Source organism: Mycteria americana, chromosome 11 (assembly GCF_035582795.1).
Source record: "Mycteria americana isolate JAX WOST 10 ecotype Jacksonville Zoo and Gardens chromosome 11, USCA_MyAme_1.0, whole genome shotgun sequence".
In the NCBI taxonomy this organism is placed as follows: domain Eukaryota; kingdom Metazoa; phylum Chordata; class Aves; order Ciconiiformes; family Ciconiidae; genus Mycteria; species Mycteria americana.
Genome location: NC_134375.1, coordinates 24,573,812 through 24,592,079, shown reverse-complemented (window position 1 = coordinate 24,592,079; position 18,268 = coordinate 24,573,812). Strand labels below are relative to the sequence as shown.

The following is an 18,268-nucleotide window of genomic DNA, read 5'->3' as shown; positions in this document are numbered from 1 at the left end:
ACAGCAGTCTCCATGTCGGAGAACTGGTGCCGAATTTGACAAACAAGGGAAAATACTTCCCTGGGGGGCCGTTACGCTTGTGTCTTCAGCCCACATGCAGCACTACTGTGACCACGTTGTGTTGATTTTTCTGATTGTATTTAAAAACAAACTCAACAAAAGGAACTTACAGAGATTTTTCAGGCAACCCAGAAAATAAGTGCTATGTGAAAACTGGTACAGGAAATTAGCGTTTTAGAATATTAGAATTTACCCCGTTTCCCTTCAAAGGCAAACTAACCTCTCAATCCACATACAAAACTGCCGACATTGGCAATGCTTGTTAAAAACATCCTAACTTACTGGAGTTCAACAAGTTACTGAAGTAATTCTGGAGTTGGGGTTGCTAACTTTCTTGGCATTTTATAAAAAATGCAGGGGTTTTTTTAATTCCCCTTTTGATATACTTTCTATTTGTGAACCAAGACAAACACATATCCAAAGCACTCATTCTGTGCTATGGGAACATTCATTTGTGCAAAATGTTTTAACTTAAATTAGTCTCAAAAGAGTTAACAGTGTAATAAATGGAAGACACTATAAATTGAAACAGTACAGTAACCTTTGTTTCAAACATAATTCACAAGCAGTGCCAGCAAACTAAAACAGAACCACTCTGTTTCAGACTTCATGTAACTGGCTAAATTTCCATACTCCTATACTTTAAAGGTTATTAGTTTTTAGTCAGCTTTATAAGGGTAAGTCAACATTTGTCATGGCAGGAAGCCCAACATTATTATTTTTATTAGTCTGCTACTAGTTGAATTGGCCTAAGATTAAACAGTTCTAATAAATGCCCCAAAACTTGGAGTTGAATTAAAAAAACACATTCAAGCTCTGTTCCACAGGATGTTATCAGTATTTAACCTTCAGCAGGATAAAAACACCAAAACAAACAAAAAAGGTTAAAATAGAAAAAACAACTTATAACAGAGTGTCTTAATACAGCAAACACTTAACCTAAAAATAAATTAAGCCAGGCATCTCAGGCTTTTTGCACCTTCAGAGAGAAACAAGTCTAAAACTAGAACAACATTCTCAATTCCTACTGGCGCTAATGAAGACTGTATTTTTTTAATACTTGAAACAGCAGAGAATTTGCCTTTGCTTCATAGTATCTTAGAAATATTCCGGCTGGGAAATTCTAGAACATTCGCTCTTCTAGAGCTGAGGCTGGTGGTCAGGAAAAACAAAGTAGGTGACTCTAAAGCAGTTCTAAGTATGGTTCAGCATTGCACAAAGGTAACTGTACTCATCCACACAAATCCATCCTAAAACCCGGGAGAGGCATCCCACTAGTAACACTGCCAGCATCGCAAGAAGAATTTATTAAGCAATTTAATAAATTGATACATAAAGGCAACTTGGTCAGCCAATAAATTGTGTGTATCAATGGTACAACTTTCCTTCAAAGCCACAAGGTTCCATCCACCACCTGTGCTCTCTGATGGGAGCAGGGGGAGGTTTGTTATTCTCCTCTGCCAGTTTCTGCAAAACCAGCAACCAAATAAAGCAAAATCCGGAGACATTTTCTTTTAATCACAGTGTTATAAAGAAGAGGACCTGAAATGATCGTCAGGGTACAATGAAAAGCCATATAGACAAGTGGTGAAGTATTCTCAGTCGAAGAAAATCAGCGGAAGTTTGCAACACGCTGTCGCATCATGTGTTCATCAAAGATGGGCTCCTTGCCGCAAATAGGCTGCCCTCATTAGTCACCGCTCTTAAGACCTCAGATTTCATTTGCCGTATGCAAGACAGAACCACTGAAGTGTCAGTAGCATACAGACAAGTTGCATCCAGCTATCATCCACTGATCATTCATCTGCAATATCCAGAAATCAATACGTCTCCCAGCAGTTAGAAAACAAAGGCCAATTAACAGAAAAACCTCACACTGAGGTGAATTAACACGAGTAAGAGAAACTCTGAAAAACCCAGACACCTAATGTAGAGTTGATTGAATTCTGCATCTCCTCTCATTAGAAGCTGCCTGTACAGACTACCTAAGACAGACCTTTTCCATTCTGGAACAAACTGGATATGAAGCTGGACTGCCAATTAACAAGCAGACATCACACAGCGAGTTACTGAATGGAAAAATAAAGGCAAGCTGTTTGTTTCAAATTGCCATTAAGCAGAACAGATCAGCAATTCCAAGTGTGGGTGTTTGACATGTTTCCACGTTTAGTTCACTGCAGTTACACTACACATGAACTTACCTGAACTGTATCAAAACTGCAGCTTGCTAATATTTCATTAAAAATTAAACACATACATTTGTGAAGATCAAAGAAAATTCATGACTTGCAGGTTCTCTCAATCTTTTGACCCCTCTCCCTCTGGCTCCACGCCTGGTTCTCACGTTAATGGTGTGCCATGGCCCAGAGGCCTGGGGGTTACCCTTCAGGTTCCTTTTCCTGCGCTCCCTGTGCCGCATTAAACACGGTCCTGAGCACAAGGCAGCCTAGACCTCCTGCGCATCAAAACAGCGAGGATATCAGGAGACAACAAAAGACTGACTGCAAACAGCCCTGATTCCTAGGTCTAAGATTTCTGCAGCGTAAGAGATGTAAGCAGACATACAACATACTGGAGACACAAAGGAATTCCATGCCACCGTTGTAGTTTTTAGAGCCTAAACCCAGGCACTGTATTAGATCCTGTACAGCAGAACAGAACATCCTTACTCTGAGGAATTCATGTCTTCCCATTACTTCAGACCTTTAAACCTCATTCTGTGACTGTGTGAGCTCTTTCTTACCTGCTGCCCATCCACTGGCTCTGCTTCACTTTGTTTCCTTTAGAGAGGGTGATAAGGGACCTGCTTTCACCAGTGAAACATAGCAAATGGTATGTATATATCTATATCATTGGGAAAGATGCGGGGATTTTTATACCTTAAAGCAAGCAAATTTCAAGTTTTACTGTCTCTATTTTTGTATTATGAAAAAGCTGGGAAGAGCCCAACGCCTCTGTACTGTTTACACCTAGAACTCTACTACATTATTTTATGTGGGGTATGCAATGATGTATGTAAAGGCCTTATAGCAGTTCCTATATTAACTCATTCCTCAGACATTGAAGTGTTTTGTTGTCCTTAAACTGCGTTTAGAAAGAATTATGATAATTGTACTTTGACTAGAGGTACACTAGCCTTTTCTCAGAATCCAAATTTTTACTTTCACATACATTTCGGACTTTTTATTTTTCATTGCTTTGCAACTGTGCTACTGTTATGGAGTTAATACCAAGGAAGCCAGTGTGGCTTAAAGAACGAACTGTAAGTAGAAAACCTCTGTTCTCTTTTGTGCCACTGACTTGTTCCTCAAAAACATTCCTGGTTTTCCACTGCTGCTCTGCAGGCTCCAAGTGGAGTCCAAGAATAAGGAAGAACTAATCTATTGCCCATAAACTTCAGCTTGTTACCCGGAGACCCAGCTGGAAATTAGGAAAATTTTAACAGTTCAGTATATGCTCAAGTTTTTTGGCTGAATTTCATCCCATGCAAGTGCTACTTGATCTTCCAGACTATATTTTGTATTTGTTCAAAACAAACGCTAAAAGATTATTGTTTAATAAGGTCAGAGGAAATATTTTATAATCATGACTTCTGATTTAAAACTAAACCACAACATCTACATAGAAGAAAATCTGTTCTATTCCACACACATCAACACTTATGCACAAGTTAGATTATTAAATAAAGCAACCAACTTCACATGTTAATAATTAAAATGAAACTCAGGTTTTCAAAGCCACGAATTCTTAACCCCCACACAAGCTAGCTTTCTGGTGTAGTAACACAAAATTGTGGTAGAAGGCGCCCAATAGCTTTATTTAGGCTTGTAAATACTCAAGGGTGGAAGAACAGCTTAACATCAGAGCTTGAGAAGAAATGTGGATTTTTCCCCCCCATATTGACAGACTTCAAAGAAAGGCTGCATACATCTATGCTTATAATGCCTTTCCCAAAGAGCAGTTTTTACTTCTGCTTCCTTGACCAGATTTTTTGAGTGGCAGGTGGTCTTTTCATACCCTCCTAAGACAAACAGGAGAATGTTTAAAAGTTTATTTTTCAGAATGCTGGAAGTCAATCATACTCTCCAAAAGCAGCCTGAAAGCATAGGGTGCATTTTCTTATTTGTATAAAACACAAACCGAAAGATTATAAATCCAAAGCAACTGTTTGCACATTGTAATTTTGATTGATCACATCTGTTATTAGATACTTCCTCACGCTCTAAGCTTCCATTGAGACTTTTTCTTTGAAATCTGACTATAACTAAGCTGCCCTTCCTAACTGTAAGAGAGCAACACTCCAACTCTTCACATTTGACAATTGTATTCATTCACCAAAAAACCCTTCATGCAGTAAAGGCTAAAAACTTATTTCTTTGATATTATAGTTAGTAAAATGAGTACCCTTAAGAGAACCATTTGGTACTTAACAAGTTGTGTTTTACACAGATGCACGCGTACACACACGCACACAGGATGTTAGTTTTCAAAAACAGCTGAAAAAAATTCCACTTTTGTTAACTGCAATAATTAAATCCCTTTATGTAAGAGTACACTGAAACGCAAGAGTACAACATCTTACTAGTTCTCAGCTTAAGCATCATGATTAAACAGGCACTTGGCTTATATTACTTTTACTTTAGATCTATTCAACTGCTAGAAATAATTAATCTTTGATGTAGTTGTATTAAATGCACCCAATTTACTAAGTTGTCTTCAAGTTACTCAGCAAACAAGACTAACGAAGAAGCTATATATTTAAGTGATAAAAACTTCCAGAGACAAATTGTATCCTTCCTCCAGCGCAGCTAGACAGACTCCTTAAAGTCAAGGTTTTCTTTCCAAACCAGCACGCAAAGCAACATTAACCTAAAGTATCAAATACTTAAGTCTTTCATGAACATTGTTGCTGAAAAGTTTCACCATTTATGAGACTTTTGCAGATGAGTATGTTGAATTTGTGCAAATGAGTAAGATTTTTAATGTCACTTGAAAGGATTTCATGCTCTTTAAGAAACAGAGTAGTCAACCTGCTGACCAGGCTGAGTTTTCAGTTACCTGTGTTACTGTATTAATCTCTTGGTTTATTACCCATGAGGACAAGACAGCTAATGCTTTCAGACACCGTTTTCCAGATTCCTTCCACCCAACAAAGCATATAACCAGTTCCTGCAGAAGCTGAACAATTTCTAAGTAACGGTTAGCACTAGAATAAAATACATGTAAATTACTTCAAATTACATTTCTCAATTAGCTACTTAAAAGAGTAATTTTAATTCCTTAAAATGACAAGTGACAAAAATCTAGATTTTTTGTTCCTTGCCTTATTCCAAAGGAAAGTTCACCGTCTAGAGACGGCAGTAAAGGATGCCGAAACAGACCAGGTATCTACAGGCAGAAGCCTATTTTCAGAGCACACTGCTTTTCCCCGAGGCAAGACAGCTCACACGATAAAGAAAAATAAAGCTGCAGGCATATCACCAGTAGATTAAGTACCTCCGCCTCTTTAGCCAGGCTGGACGCCGTCTGCGCTTCCAGGGCACAGTTCGCCCTCTTGACGGAGAGGTAGAAGGGATAGTCCTTGGCCACCATGGCGGCTGCGAGCGGAGCGGTTTCGGGGGTCACAGCTGACCCTGTCCGAGCCCCCTCCGCGGCGCTCGGCAGCGCAGCGGAGCCGTCCCGCCTCAGGCCCCGCACTGCCCGACCCGCCGCAGCGCCCGCGCTCACTGCGCCGCGCCCGCCGCCGCCCGCAGCGCTGCCCCGCCCCCGGGCCCGCCCCCGGGCCGGGCGGGGCGGGGCAGCGGCGCGGCGGGAAGGGGCGGGCGGCCGGGAGCTGCCCCGCGCCGCTGCTGCCGCGGGCCGGGCGCCTTCGCCCCTCTGCGGTGGCTTCGCGCCCTTGCTGGCCAGCAGCATCAACGTACGTGGCAAACGGAGAACCTCACCCAGCGTTCCCGTTCGCCTCTCACAGGGGCACTGCAACTCAGTTACCGCGGGGCCTTTCGGACAGCTGAGGACGTGAGAGGCGCGGGGCTCCCTGGCAGCTAAGAGCCGTCCCGAAGGGCGCAGCGGTCACGTCCCAAGGACAGACCGCAGTCCGATGGGCGGCGGCGGCATCTCCATTCTGCGTGCAGTGCTCCTGCTGATCAGAGAAGGAATCCTGCATCGTGGGATGCTGCCACAACAAGCAGCAGTGCTTTTATTTTTTTCTTTCCTTTCCTTTTTGTTTTGTTCTGTTCACCCATATTGCTGCTTTTTCCTGTCTGGCAAGCAGGAGTTTGTTTCTGGTGTTTTTAAAGTTCCACTTTTGCTGCCATTGTTTAGTCAAAGAGCTCCCCTGCCCGCACCCCTCATTGTAACAAGCTGAGAAAGTGGAAAAATACCTTTGCCTAACATAGCTCATAGGGCATTTCGGTGTCTGTGCAGCCAGGCAAATTCTGTTTGATGTCTACCTTAGGACAAAGGTAGTGAAAATTTCCTGAAAAGAGAGAGGAAGTGTTAGGGGCCCTGCCTGCAGTACAGGATCGATCTGACAAAAAATGAATATGGGAGACAAGGAAAAGGAAACTGAGGAGGAAGCTGCACAGGGGGAGGAGGGAAGGATATTTTCAGCCCAAGGGAAGCAGCCCAACCAAGAATAACTTTACAGAGTCTGAAAGAATTAACTGGTTTTAAAGGCAGATTGTATGATAGATGTTGCTTTACAAGCATTTGCTTTCCTAAAGGTTGCTAATCAGGTAATGATGTCTTTAAAATAAGCTTAGTTGAATGGCAGACAGAGTCCTCATTTGGACACTTTCCTGTGGCTTCACCAATACCCCACACATAGAGTGTCCCTCACACTTACGCTCCTGGGCCTCTTCAGGAGCAACCGCAGCAGAACCAGAGACGCTACCCTGCTGCCCGTTATGCAGACCTCGCTAGTTTGTAGTAGTCTCCTCAGAAAACAAAAACCCCCACTAGTTTCCCAGCCCTGCAATTCCTGGAAAATTGCTGGAACAAAGTTATCAGCACTGCTAGATGTTCAATTATTCTAGAAGAAAATGTGACATTTGAAGTGTTATGTGCAGTACCACTCATCTCCACCATAGTAGGATGGGACGAGGTTCACTGCAAGCAAAAGTGTTGACAAGAGGCATCGAACAGCTTTCATGTCAAGAATAGTTAAGCAGATGGGACATTTCAGAGAAGAAAAGAGAGAAATCAGAGCAGGTGTGATAAAGATCTCCAAACTATGAGTGACAGAGAAAGCAAATAGGGAATTATTTTTCACTGCATTCAACTAGAGGGAAAAAAACAGTGCATCAGATTAAATCAGATGGTGGCAGATTCAGAGCAAAGGAAAAGGAGCTAATTCTTCAGATTACATACAATTTTTGTGTTATATACAGTGGAAGTATTTGTCACAAGATGCTGCTGCTAAGAAAGCTTCTCAGACAAGTTCTTGGCTACTGGGACACTACTTTGGGGAAACATCATGACACGCTATTTCTGTTTTGCACTCTTCCCTAAGCATCTACTGCTGACCACCACTGGAGATTTGGCATTAGGTTAGATCAATCTTTGCTGCAGCCTCCTTCCTTTCTATATGTCAAAAAATATGAAAAGAATGTAGCATTTTATTTGAAGACTACCTGTCTTACCTGAGGATTTCTGAAGCTACAGACAACTATTTCACTCACACGAACGTGCATTCGTCTTTGCAAGTCTTCTTCAGTGTGACGTTCAAAGGACGTACCTCTGAAGGCAGCCTGATAACATTGGATGGTTTCTCCTCAGACTTCAAGCACATCAAAACACCAGTACGCACAGGTTGTATAAAACGGTCAAGAACGTCCTGAGAACGCTGCAGCTGCTGTATAACCATTTAAGCCCAGGAAGCCTTGATTTCAAATACCATCTGTGTATGTTTGTTTATGAATGTGTATGCTAACACCATTTTAAGTCAGCTTCACTTAAATCAGTCGGACAAGGGCTTGTCCTCAAAGCATTCTAATCCTGTAACATGCTTCACAGCATAAAGAGCACTTCACACGGGACAAGAGTGTACCAGTTTGGAGACTGAAATAATGAACTTTGGTTTATACACGTAAAAAAAAATGCCAAGAGAGGGATTCTGTCATTTCTCTGTTAATCAGGCCAGTGCACTTCAGCTTGACTAAGCATTCTTGAGAAACAAGAGAAAAATCTGTCTTAAGAAGAATAAGATTCTTAAAAATAGGCAGGACCTTCATATCAATAAGTTTCAGAGCATCTTGCACCTACAAGACAGACTTCAATAAACCTCTAAAACAGGATTCATTACTTTTTGGATGTTTGTTTACTTCACCAAAAGAGTGTAAATACGGGTTTAGAACTGAAATTTGGACCCGAAGTTCACTGATGAATAGCACCTAACTTTATAAGTATCATATTATCTGATGGAATAACACAATGGCACAATTTCAAACAATTCTCTCTTCCAGAGAACTGAATTTGTCTGTAGAATGCTGTGTACATTCATAATCAAAACTATGTCAGTTTATTCATGGTATTGAGTCCCACCTGGATTGCGTATCAAATACAACACTTGGAGCCCATTCTGAAAGATCTTGCAAACTTAGTCAGTACCGATTTACGTTTACATTTCATTTGTACATTAATTTAGATGGCAAAGTGACTGCCCGTCAATCGTCACTGTATCGTGTTGTGCACGCACGCCCAGAGCTAAATGTCAGTTCATAAACTTCTGGCTGAAAGACTCCCTAGTAAACTCCAGTTACATAGTTGGAGAAATAAAGGTTTCAGTGATACCACTAAGGAATCTTGTAAGACTGGAGCCAGTGAGTCCACTCATTCCAAAAATTATACTTTGACTACAAATCTACACTAACAGTATAGGAATTAGATCTGAATTGCAAGCTACTTTCAAAAAACAAACTAATATTTAAGAAAAAACAATGCCAGTGACTAGATTGCACAGCAGATCAGTGCATCAGTTTTGCCATTTCTGGAACAAGTTTTTTTGTTTGTTTGGTTGGTTGGTTGGTATTTTTAATTTACTTAGGCCAAAGGTGCAATTTAGTCTGACAGTTACTTATCTGTCAGGCAGAAGTAAGTAAACTATTTGCTAACTCTGGAAAGCCCTGCTCAAGAAAGATGCCTAGCACCATTGACCTGGTTCAGGACTGAAGTTCACTGACGGAGTTGTTCTGTGATGGGGGGTGTTGGCTGATGAGAAGCTCAACATGAGACAACAATGTGCGCCCGCAGCCCAGAAAGCCAACCTTATCCTGGGCTGCATCAAAAGCAGCGTGGCCAGCAGGTCAAGGGAGGTGATGCTCCCCCTCCACTCCGCTCTCGTGAGACCTCACCTGGAGTACTGCATCCAGCTCTAGGGCCCCCAACATAAGAAGAACATGGACCTGTTGGAGCGAGTCCAGAGGAGGGCTACCAAGATGATCAGAGGGCTGGAACACCTCTCCTATGAAGACAGGCTGAGAGAGTTGGGGTTGTTCAGCCTGGAGAAGAGAAGGCTCCAGGGAGACCTTATAGCAGCCTTCCAGTACCTGAAGGGGCCTATGAGAAAGCTGGAGAGGGACTCTTTACAAGGGCATGTAGTGATAGGACAAGGGGTAATGGCTTTAAACTGAAAGAGGGGAGATTTCGATTAGATAGAAGGAAGAAATTCTTCACTCTGAGGGTGGTGAGGCACTGGCACAGGTTGCCCAGAGAAGTTGTGGATGCCCCCTCCCTGGAAGTGTTCAAGGCCAGGTTGGACGGGGCTTTGAGCAACCTGGTCTGGTGGAAGGTGTCCCTGCCCATGGCAGGGGGGCTGGAACCAGTTGATCTTTAAGGTGCCTTCCAACTCAAACCATTCTATGAGTCTATGATGATTGTCTTGTTCACACCAATACCTTTACACCCATTCAAAACCTAATACTGAGGTAATTATTGCAAAAGCATCTGTCTGCATGGCAAAGTCCTTTGAAATATTTAGATTTTGAACCTTAAAAATATCTTCATATGTGGCTAGAATTCCTTTTCATCTTATGCTAATCTTTGAGATTCATACAGCTTTGATCAGAGTCATTTTAAAATGAAAATGCAGTTGATTAAAGATTTCTCAAAGGATCCAAAATACGATGGTAAAAGAATAAAAAACAACAACAAAAAACCCTGTTTCCTGTTCAAGAATAGTTAAGAAGCCATTGTGCTAAGCAGTAGCAAAAGGAACTGAAACATTTAATCTAAACGTTTAAATAAGGAAAAGCCCAGTAGAGTGAAGAGTCTTCAACCATCAAAGTCATGGGCTTTAAGGAGTTCAGTGGAACTGAAAATCATCAATTAAACCTGAACTCTGCCTAAGGAAGAAAACCCACAAATAGATTGTTTAAAGATTTGAGTTGGTGTTTTTGTTGTTTTGTTTAAGTTTTGTTTCAACATGATCTTTGCCAACACATTTTAACTGCCTTTGGGCAGAAACACAGAATCTGTGATTAAACAGAAATATTTTGAGATGTCTACACCCAGATCTCGATTACCTTCTTCCTCCCAATATGCTAACGTGACTGCTTTCCCTATTAAAAGTCAAAATCTTTTTTGCCAAGCTGTTAAAATAAAATCAGATAAACACAATTAATTTTTGGTAAAATATTGGTATGCCAAGAAGTAAAAGACTCTGAATGTGTGTCTGCCTGCCTCTCCTTTTCTTCCCTCACCCAACGTAAAACAGCCCTTGGCTTGTTTTTGCTCGGTGTTTGTGATGCCAAAGAAGAAGCCTAGCCATAGTTGCAACAATTCAGTCTAATTATTTATTTTCTTAATTACAACTAGCAATGCTAAAAGAAAAACACTAACTGTATTTCTCCTGTGATTCATATTTATGGAGCTTTTCTTTTTGATCTGTCCATTCTGATGACTTAGAAATACACACTTATGCACATGGATACTTTCTTGGTGAAATATATGCCTATGTGACAAGTTCCCAGTAACAAGACAAGAAATTAAGAAAAGGTGTAATGCTTAAAAAACCCCACACAAACCAACAAAAGCAACTATGCTATCACTATCATCTTCAGATATGCTATATTCCCCGCAGATTTTAAGAAAATTACATTAAGAACAATAAACAGTCCATTGCTTTGTTTTCAAAACACTGAATTGCTGTAAGAATATCAAGTTATCCAGTACTGTCTGAGTCATCCTGAGTAGAGTAGCTCTGCTGTCTAGCTGAGTTACTCCAGGTTTATGGAGGGAGTAAAAAGATTTAATGTAAAGTGTGTTGCAGAGGACCAGAATCTCCTATACAATTTTGGCTAAGTGTGTGAAGAGTACTTGCCGTATGATGTTTCTGGAAATTTTACCCACCATAAAACCCTGAAATTAAGTAGAAATATTGCATACACATTTCAAGGGGAAAAAAAAAATCACAGTAGTTTGCACTTCATGAAGTATTCCCTCATATATGCACCATATATTCTCTCATATATATATGTGGTCATATATGCACTCATACATTCTCTCATATATATATATATGTGTATATATATATATATGTGGTTTCACAAAAAAAAAAAAAAAAAAAACACCAAACCAGAAGCCACTGCCTAGGAGAGATACAATTTCGCTAAGAATATTCAAAGAAAAGCTACTATTCCTACTATTCCGAAATGAGCAGTGAGTTATACAAGCTAATGCTGCACATACACACACAGTTCTGCACTGCCTGAGCATCTCTGAAGCCTCTCGTCAACACACCCCACTATCTCTCCAGGGTAATCATTAGGAAGCTTGCCTTTCAGAAAAACAAACAAAGAAAGACCAGCCACCAAACACCAAAAGCAAAACCACATGCAAACAACCAAAAGAAAACTTTTGAAGCAGTCATTTCAACCAAACATTATAAATTTGAATCTGCTTGGGAGCTGGAATGCAGAAACACTGACAGAGACGAGTGAGTAGCTGTAGAAAGCACATAAACCCCCAGAGACAGGGCATTTCTCAGGCAGTTACACAGCTGTTCATGAAACTGCAATTTCCTCATTGCAACTACGGATTGTACACATGGTAATGAGAGTTACAATTTACTAGGTAATAAATATTAGAAAGAGACCACTTGATTAAACACATTAGTGCTGAGAAATTCCAATAAAAATATGATTACAGGATAAATGATTACCATTAAAAATGTTCTCTCAAAAGCCACAGCTGTAATTTTTCCAGGTAGAGTCCTAATCCGGGAAAGATCAGTGCAGAACAAAGAAACGCATCTCTGGGGAACATCTGACATTACAGAACTGAACCCCAAATTTCTATTCTGTCTAGATTCTCCATTTGAAGATTACCTTTCATATGACCCTTATTTGTGCAGCTTATGGAGTAACAAGAGCAGGAGAACGTTACGTTTCCTCACTGTTATCATGGGCTGTGCTTTGGGATTTGCAGCCAAGATGCCCCAAACTATTCCCCTAAATTTTGTCAAATATAATTAATAAATAGCAGGAGTCTCCGTTGTCTTACGCTGTGAATGATGGCTATTTCAAAATACCACCTTTATACTGAAGTACATTCCTGTTGAACTGATGGAGAGATGTGGTTCTCATACAAATCACCATGAATGGTTTATTGTATAAACACACATCCAGCTTGTAAACAGTCTGCAGGCTTTCAAAGAAAGACACACATACATGGTTCTTCATATAAATGTAGCCTGTGGAACAATCCTGCACTGGGAGACAAACAGATGAAACAACCTGCCAAGTTGTTTTGTTTTGTTTGATTATTTTCATGTTTCTAAATTCATGTAACTTTTGATTACTGGAGAAAGCACTGTGCAGTTAGAGGACGGCCTCTAACACCTGCATTTGCACCGAGACACAAGCACTCCCTTCATGAGCTTCCCTTAGGAAGACAGTAGCAACCCATTTTTAAAGCTGCCTCAGATTCATATACAAAAGCTGTTATGATGACTGCTCTGCAGCTCAAGACTAACTATGGCCCGCCTAGAAAAATCAGGAAGGATTCATGCTTCTCCACCCCTCTACCACACCCAGCAGTGCAAACTCATTAGGAAGCACGGTGGTCCCTCCTGGGGGAATGCACAGGGTGTGGTGAGGCTGGAGAAAATGACCCTTCACGAGTTACACTTCGAACAAAGCAGCTGGCTGAGCTTGTCCAAGTACGCTGCCCCGGGGAGCGCAGAAAGGAGGCGGTGGGAAGGACTGTACTGATTTATCAATGTGGATTTTAAAGCCAGTCAAGTTCTGCAGAGGGTGAAATGAAGACCCAAAGTGTAGCGTTCTTTCCTGAAATTTTACATTGAAAGATGCATTCTAGGGAGAGGAAATTACTGGAACCACTTGTATGATGTTTAAATGAGATTAAATGTAATTAAAATACTTCTGTTTAAATTACAGGCAGTGTAGGAGCAGGAATTTCTCTCCAGAGCACTCCTGCTGACTGGAGAATTAAGTAACAAATTTCTTTGTAAGAAATCATTGTCTCTAATGCAAAGTGTTTACCAAGACAGAGAGGACAGTATTTTGTAATCTTTTGCTGTATGCTTAGATATGTGTGTATGCTTAGATACGAGCAAGAAGAAAATTCTATTCTATTAAGAGGTAACAGGAATTTTCCCCACTCTGTAACTGATCTCACATGTAATACTGGCCAAACGCCACTTAGCGTGTTCTTCCAACCATCCCCTCCAACTGCAATATGTAAAGCAAAGTTTGGGGTTCATACGGTTTATTTTATATATTTTAGAATATATTTTATATTATTATAAAATATATGGATATGCTATAGATATGCTGGGAGGATCTGGAATAGAAAAACAGTGCAGGAGAACGGACATCCTTGCAGATGCTGCGTATTGCATTTTAACAAAACCAAAAAGTTTCACTGGAAACTTCATTATCGATGAAGTTCTGCTGAGAGAAGAAGGAGTTAAGGATTTTGATGTCTATGCATATAGACATCAAAATCTATATATATAATTTTTCTAGAATAAATATTATTTTCTAATATATTTTATTATATTATTAATTATATAACGGGGGGGACGGACATGAGGGGGGGGACAACAACACACAAAAAACCCAACCAACCAAACCAAACAACCCCCAAGACAAACAACAACAGAAGAGCTTCCAGGTACATAGGTCCTTCTTCAGGTCAGAAATAAAAGCAGCAAAAAAATAAGACTTGGGCCTTTTGAGTTTTCTGTTCCTATTCATTTATTTACCTAGCTGTATGGATTTCAAACCTTGTTATACATTTCATTTCATTGTGGTCAGTGTGACACGTTTTACTACGTTTACCTGTTAGTATGATTCTCCCCAGTCCTGAGAAGTTATCTGAGTTAATCACATTCTACGCTTCATTAATATTTTATTATTTTTATTACTTTCGGAATGAGTTTTTACTTTGGGAATTGCTGTACTCAAGATGCAAATAAAGTCTCAAAATGCTGACAAAGAATAGGATTTTACAATACGGCTGAGGTGAATTAGGAATTTGCCACTCCTAACAGTATAAACCTCACCTGCCGCTCCGCTATCCAATTCCTCCTCCTCCCTCTCGTCATGCTCTTCCACTGGCACTGTACCCTCTCTCTCTGTGTAGTCCTTCCCTGCCACCTTATGCCAACTCCAGCACTCGTCTCATCACACGGGTAAGGCAGCAGTCCAAAGCCACAGCAATACTGTCTTTTGCCAGGTTTCTTTTCTGCTGGTTTTATGAGCTGAAGAGGTTATTGTGCCATGAGAAAAGCACCAGAACTCACTGAAGGTAAATGGTGGAAAAGCGCCCAGGTACGAATAAGGACAGGACAGGGAAAAGGCTGACTTTTCTCCTCCTAATAGCTATAAACTGTTAGGTCAACTTAAGTTGTTTCATGAAGTCATACCCAAAGAATACTGTCAGCATTTCAGTTTTTTGGATGAAAGTTTTGGATCAGAAGCTTTATTTATTTATTTATTTATTTTAAAAACCAGACCCACCCATTAATTTCCATAACAACTGTGCACTCTTACTCATCTTCTAGTCACTTATTTTTGCCAATTTGAATATCTTGAAATTAAGAGAACATCTGTGCTTCTTGAATAAATACTGAGAACACAAACCCTGAGACTGATTTCACGTTCTCCTGCACATGATGTACCCTTTTCTAGACCACAGCCAAGGAGATGCCAGCAGTGCTTCTAGACCCAAAGTTAAGCAATTTACAATGCTTTGATAGAGATTACAAGACATCCATGGGAAAGGGTGATGATAGTCAAGCAAAACTGTGAGACTATTAAGTGCTTTACAAACAGAACAGTCTAGTATGTCAACGACAGTAGAGCAATCTCGAACCTGAGATGCCTTCTTTCACACCACAATACTCACTGACAACCCAGGGCAGAAAACCTCCACATGTGGTCCTGAATAGAGTTTTGCAGATCACACGATGCCTTACAATCCAAATTATCACAGTGATTATCCAAACTGCAATATTCCACTATTGTGGTCCATTAATCTTTTTAGAAATGCTGTTCAATTCCCATGTGATATGACATACTGTACAAAAAAATCAGACAAAAATGATCACAAAAAAATGAAATCCTCTTTCTCTTACCCATATCCTCTCCCTATGAGGGGGAGGAAAACCATGGCATAGCTTCAGAAAGAAGTGTCCTTGCAAATACCGATAATGCATCAAAAAATGATAGAACCTACTCCCAGTATCAACTGTATTGTGGATGTCTGACCTTAAAGATGATGTGGCATTAGCAACAACGTGACTAATCTGTAAGAGACAGTTGAAATGGGACATGCCATCTTCACACAGGCACCAACAACCCACACCAGGACAGAACTTCTTTGTTCATGCCCCTTGATCAAGAACCAGGGAATCGAGAAGCAGTTCCCACGGATGTTTTACTGCGGGTTATGAAAAAGTTTTGTTTAAAGTTACAAAATAACTATCTTCCCAAGTGTAAACACAATGAAGTAATCCCATATAGTACAGAAGTTACTATAACAAGTTTTAATTGAAACAGAAAAATATAAATAAGAAACATTTTTCCTGATTACTTTTTTCTTAGTTCAAGAATGCTAACTGTAACCTCTGAAGGCTCTCTCCTCTCTGGTCAAGTTGCCACAAACTGCTGTCTGGCAAAAAGATGAAGTACATCCTACTTTTACGTGATCTCCATTATCAAATCTGCAACCATGATCCACCATAAGTGTTCCATTTCCCAACAACTACGAATTTTGGGCAGGTCCCTAACGACCACAGCTAACTTTTTTCCCAAAACAGCAGAGACAGTCAATAATTGAAAATGGAAAAGAAAGTCTTAGGAAATTAATTCCAACCCCCACAAATAAAATATTGGTTACTATTTTAAAAGCTAAGAAACAACTCAAAATCATCAGAACAGAATTTTTGCAGCTATTAATCTTGAAAACGTAGCAACTGACTGAACACAAAAGCAAGATGATATATTCGTATGTTTTAGCAAACATTCTGATTTTTTAATATAATTGGGTTTGGTCTTAAATCATATGGACGTCAAATATTGTGTCTTCAAATCCCTGCAAAAACGTGCAAATACTGTCCTCTTAAGATCCTAGTAAATGGTGAAGTGTTAACATAAGAGACTTTAAAACAACATGAGGAGACTTAAATATGAACCCATAGCCATAAAATTATTTTGTTCTTATGATGCATGTTAAACAGAAAAAATAGCCCCCCAAAAATAGAGGCTCTATTCTTTTAATACCAGGCATTGGTTTCAGAGCCCAAGATGATCAACAGCTGTCATATTTGTTCTGCCCATCATGTAACTTTTGGGGAGGGTTTTTCTGAAAACATGGAGCTGTACAGGGGGAAAAAAAGCACACAGATTAAAAGAAAAAAAAAAAAAAAAAAGAAGTTAAGGATAAAGGCTGGTATTCTAGACCAGACAGGAACAGGAGTGAACCACTTCAATGGCAGAACGATTTGTGGGATTGGGATAAATAATTTATCTATCCTTTCAAAAGCCTTTGTAGTTTCTGTTTGATGCAAAATAGAAGTCATTAGAGCAATGCAAAGAGCAGCACAGCAAGATCAAAGTGATCACCTAGGAAAATGGCTTTTGTAATAACATTTGGCTATACACATGGAAGGCAAAACTGGTTTTGTTAAAGTCAGAAAAAAAAGGTTGTTGCAATAATCAAAATGCAACATAGTAAGATCTTGAAGGAGAATTTTAGCTTTGTAAATAGAAAAGACCAGAAACTAATGATGACGTGGAAATAATACGCAAAACTAGACACAGGGCATATAAAAGGACCTACTTCTCAGGCGAGTCTGATGCCATTCAAGAACACAGGAAAAGAATTTTAGAAGAGATGGCACTGTCACATTAAATGAATTCTTGTGTCTGAATTTCATGTGTGTTAATACATGTTCCGTAATTGATGGGTAGAACAATTTCTGTTTTGAAGGCTATGTTCTATGAATATCCCACTAGTGAACTATACACAATACCGCACACTGAAATTCCCAGAGACATCCTTTTACTTAACTGAATCTTCCATCTTGCACAAAAGCAGCAGTTTAAGTAGAGATGCAATTGATCTTAAATAAAAAAATTCCTCCCAAAGAATCCTATTTCACTCTTCAACTCTCCAAATTTGAGTTCGTGTATGAGTTCTAGGCTACTACACAACAGAAGAGAACAAGATCATGTAACACTTCTCAGTAACTAAATTTGCTATAGTTATAATGGCTTGCAAGCATTTTAACAAAGAACTGTTTTCTGATTTTTGATACCTTCAAGGACAGTATAAACAAAGTATATCTATGCCCAAACCAGAGAAAAAAAACAACCTTTAATTTTGGTTTTGTTATATCTTTTAGACCTAAAGAGAGGGGCAAACCATGAAAGAGAAACCCTGGCCACCCTGAAATCAAAGGAAGTTTTGCCAGAACTCCAAGCAGGCTATAGTTCACCCATATCAGAAAAACACTGCACTGGTATAATTTAATGTAATTTGAGTATCAGCAACTTAGGCTAACTTGGAGATATTGATACCAGAAGAAGATATCAATGGAAGCCATCTTACTGACTTAGCAATGAGCTAATGAATTAAAAAAAAATAAAAATCACTGCGCAGGGGAAGGGGGAAATAAAAACCAAAGAAACCAAAAACAAACTTGCAAGAATCCAGAACTGCTAGCATAGGTTGAAGCAAAAAT

At 39.9% G+C, this 18,268-nt stretch overlaps 1 protein-coding gene across 5 annotated transcripts in view; it reads right to left on the bottom strand.

Moving 5' to 3' along the window:
• The window catches only part of ARHGEF3 (Rho guanine nucleotide exchange factor 3), a 141,421-nt gene that overhangs the window by 26,148 nt on the left and 97,005 nt on the right, over positions 1-18,268 (bottom strand). The window contains exon 1 of one of the 5 annotated variants that reach the window (XM_075514030.1): positions 5,557-5,750. The exons of 3 other annotated variants lie outside the window; for them this stretch is intronic. In XM_075514030.1, the coding sequence (XP_075370145.1) occupies positions 5,557-5,652 (96 nt within the window). In that variant the 5' untranslated portion in view covers positions 5,653-5,750. Of the gene's footprint in view, positions 1-5,556; positions 5,751-18,268 lie in introns of those variants that run through there. One more of the 5 variants, XM_075514029.1, reaches the window with a different exon arrangement.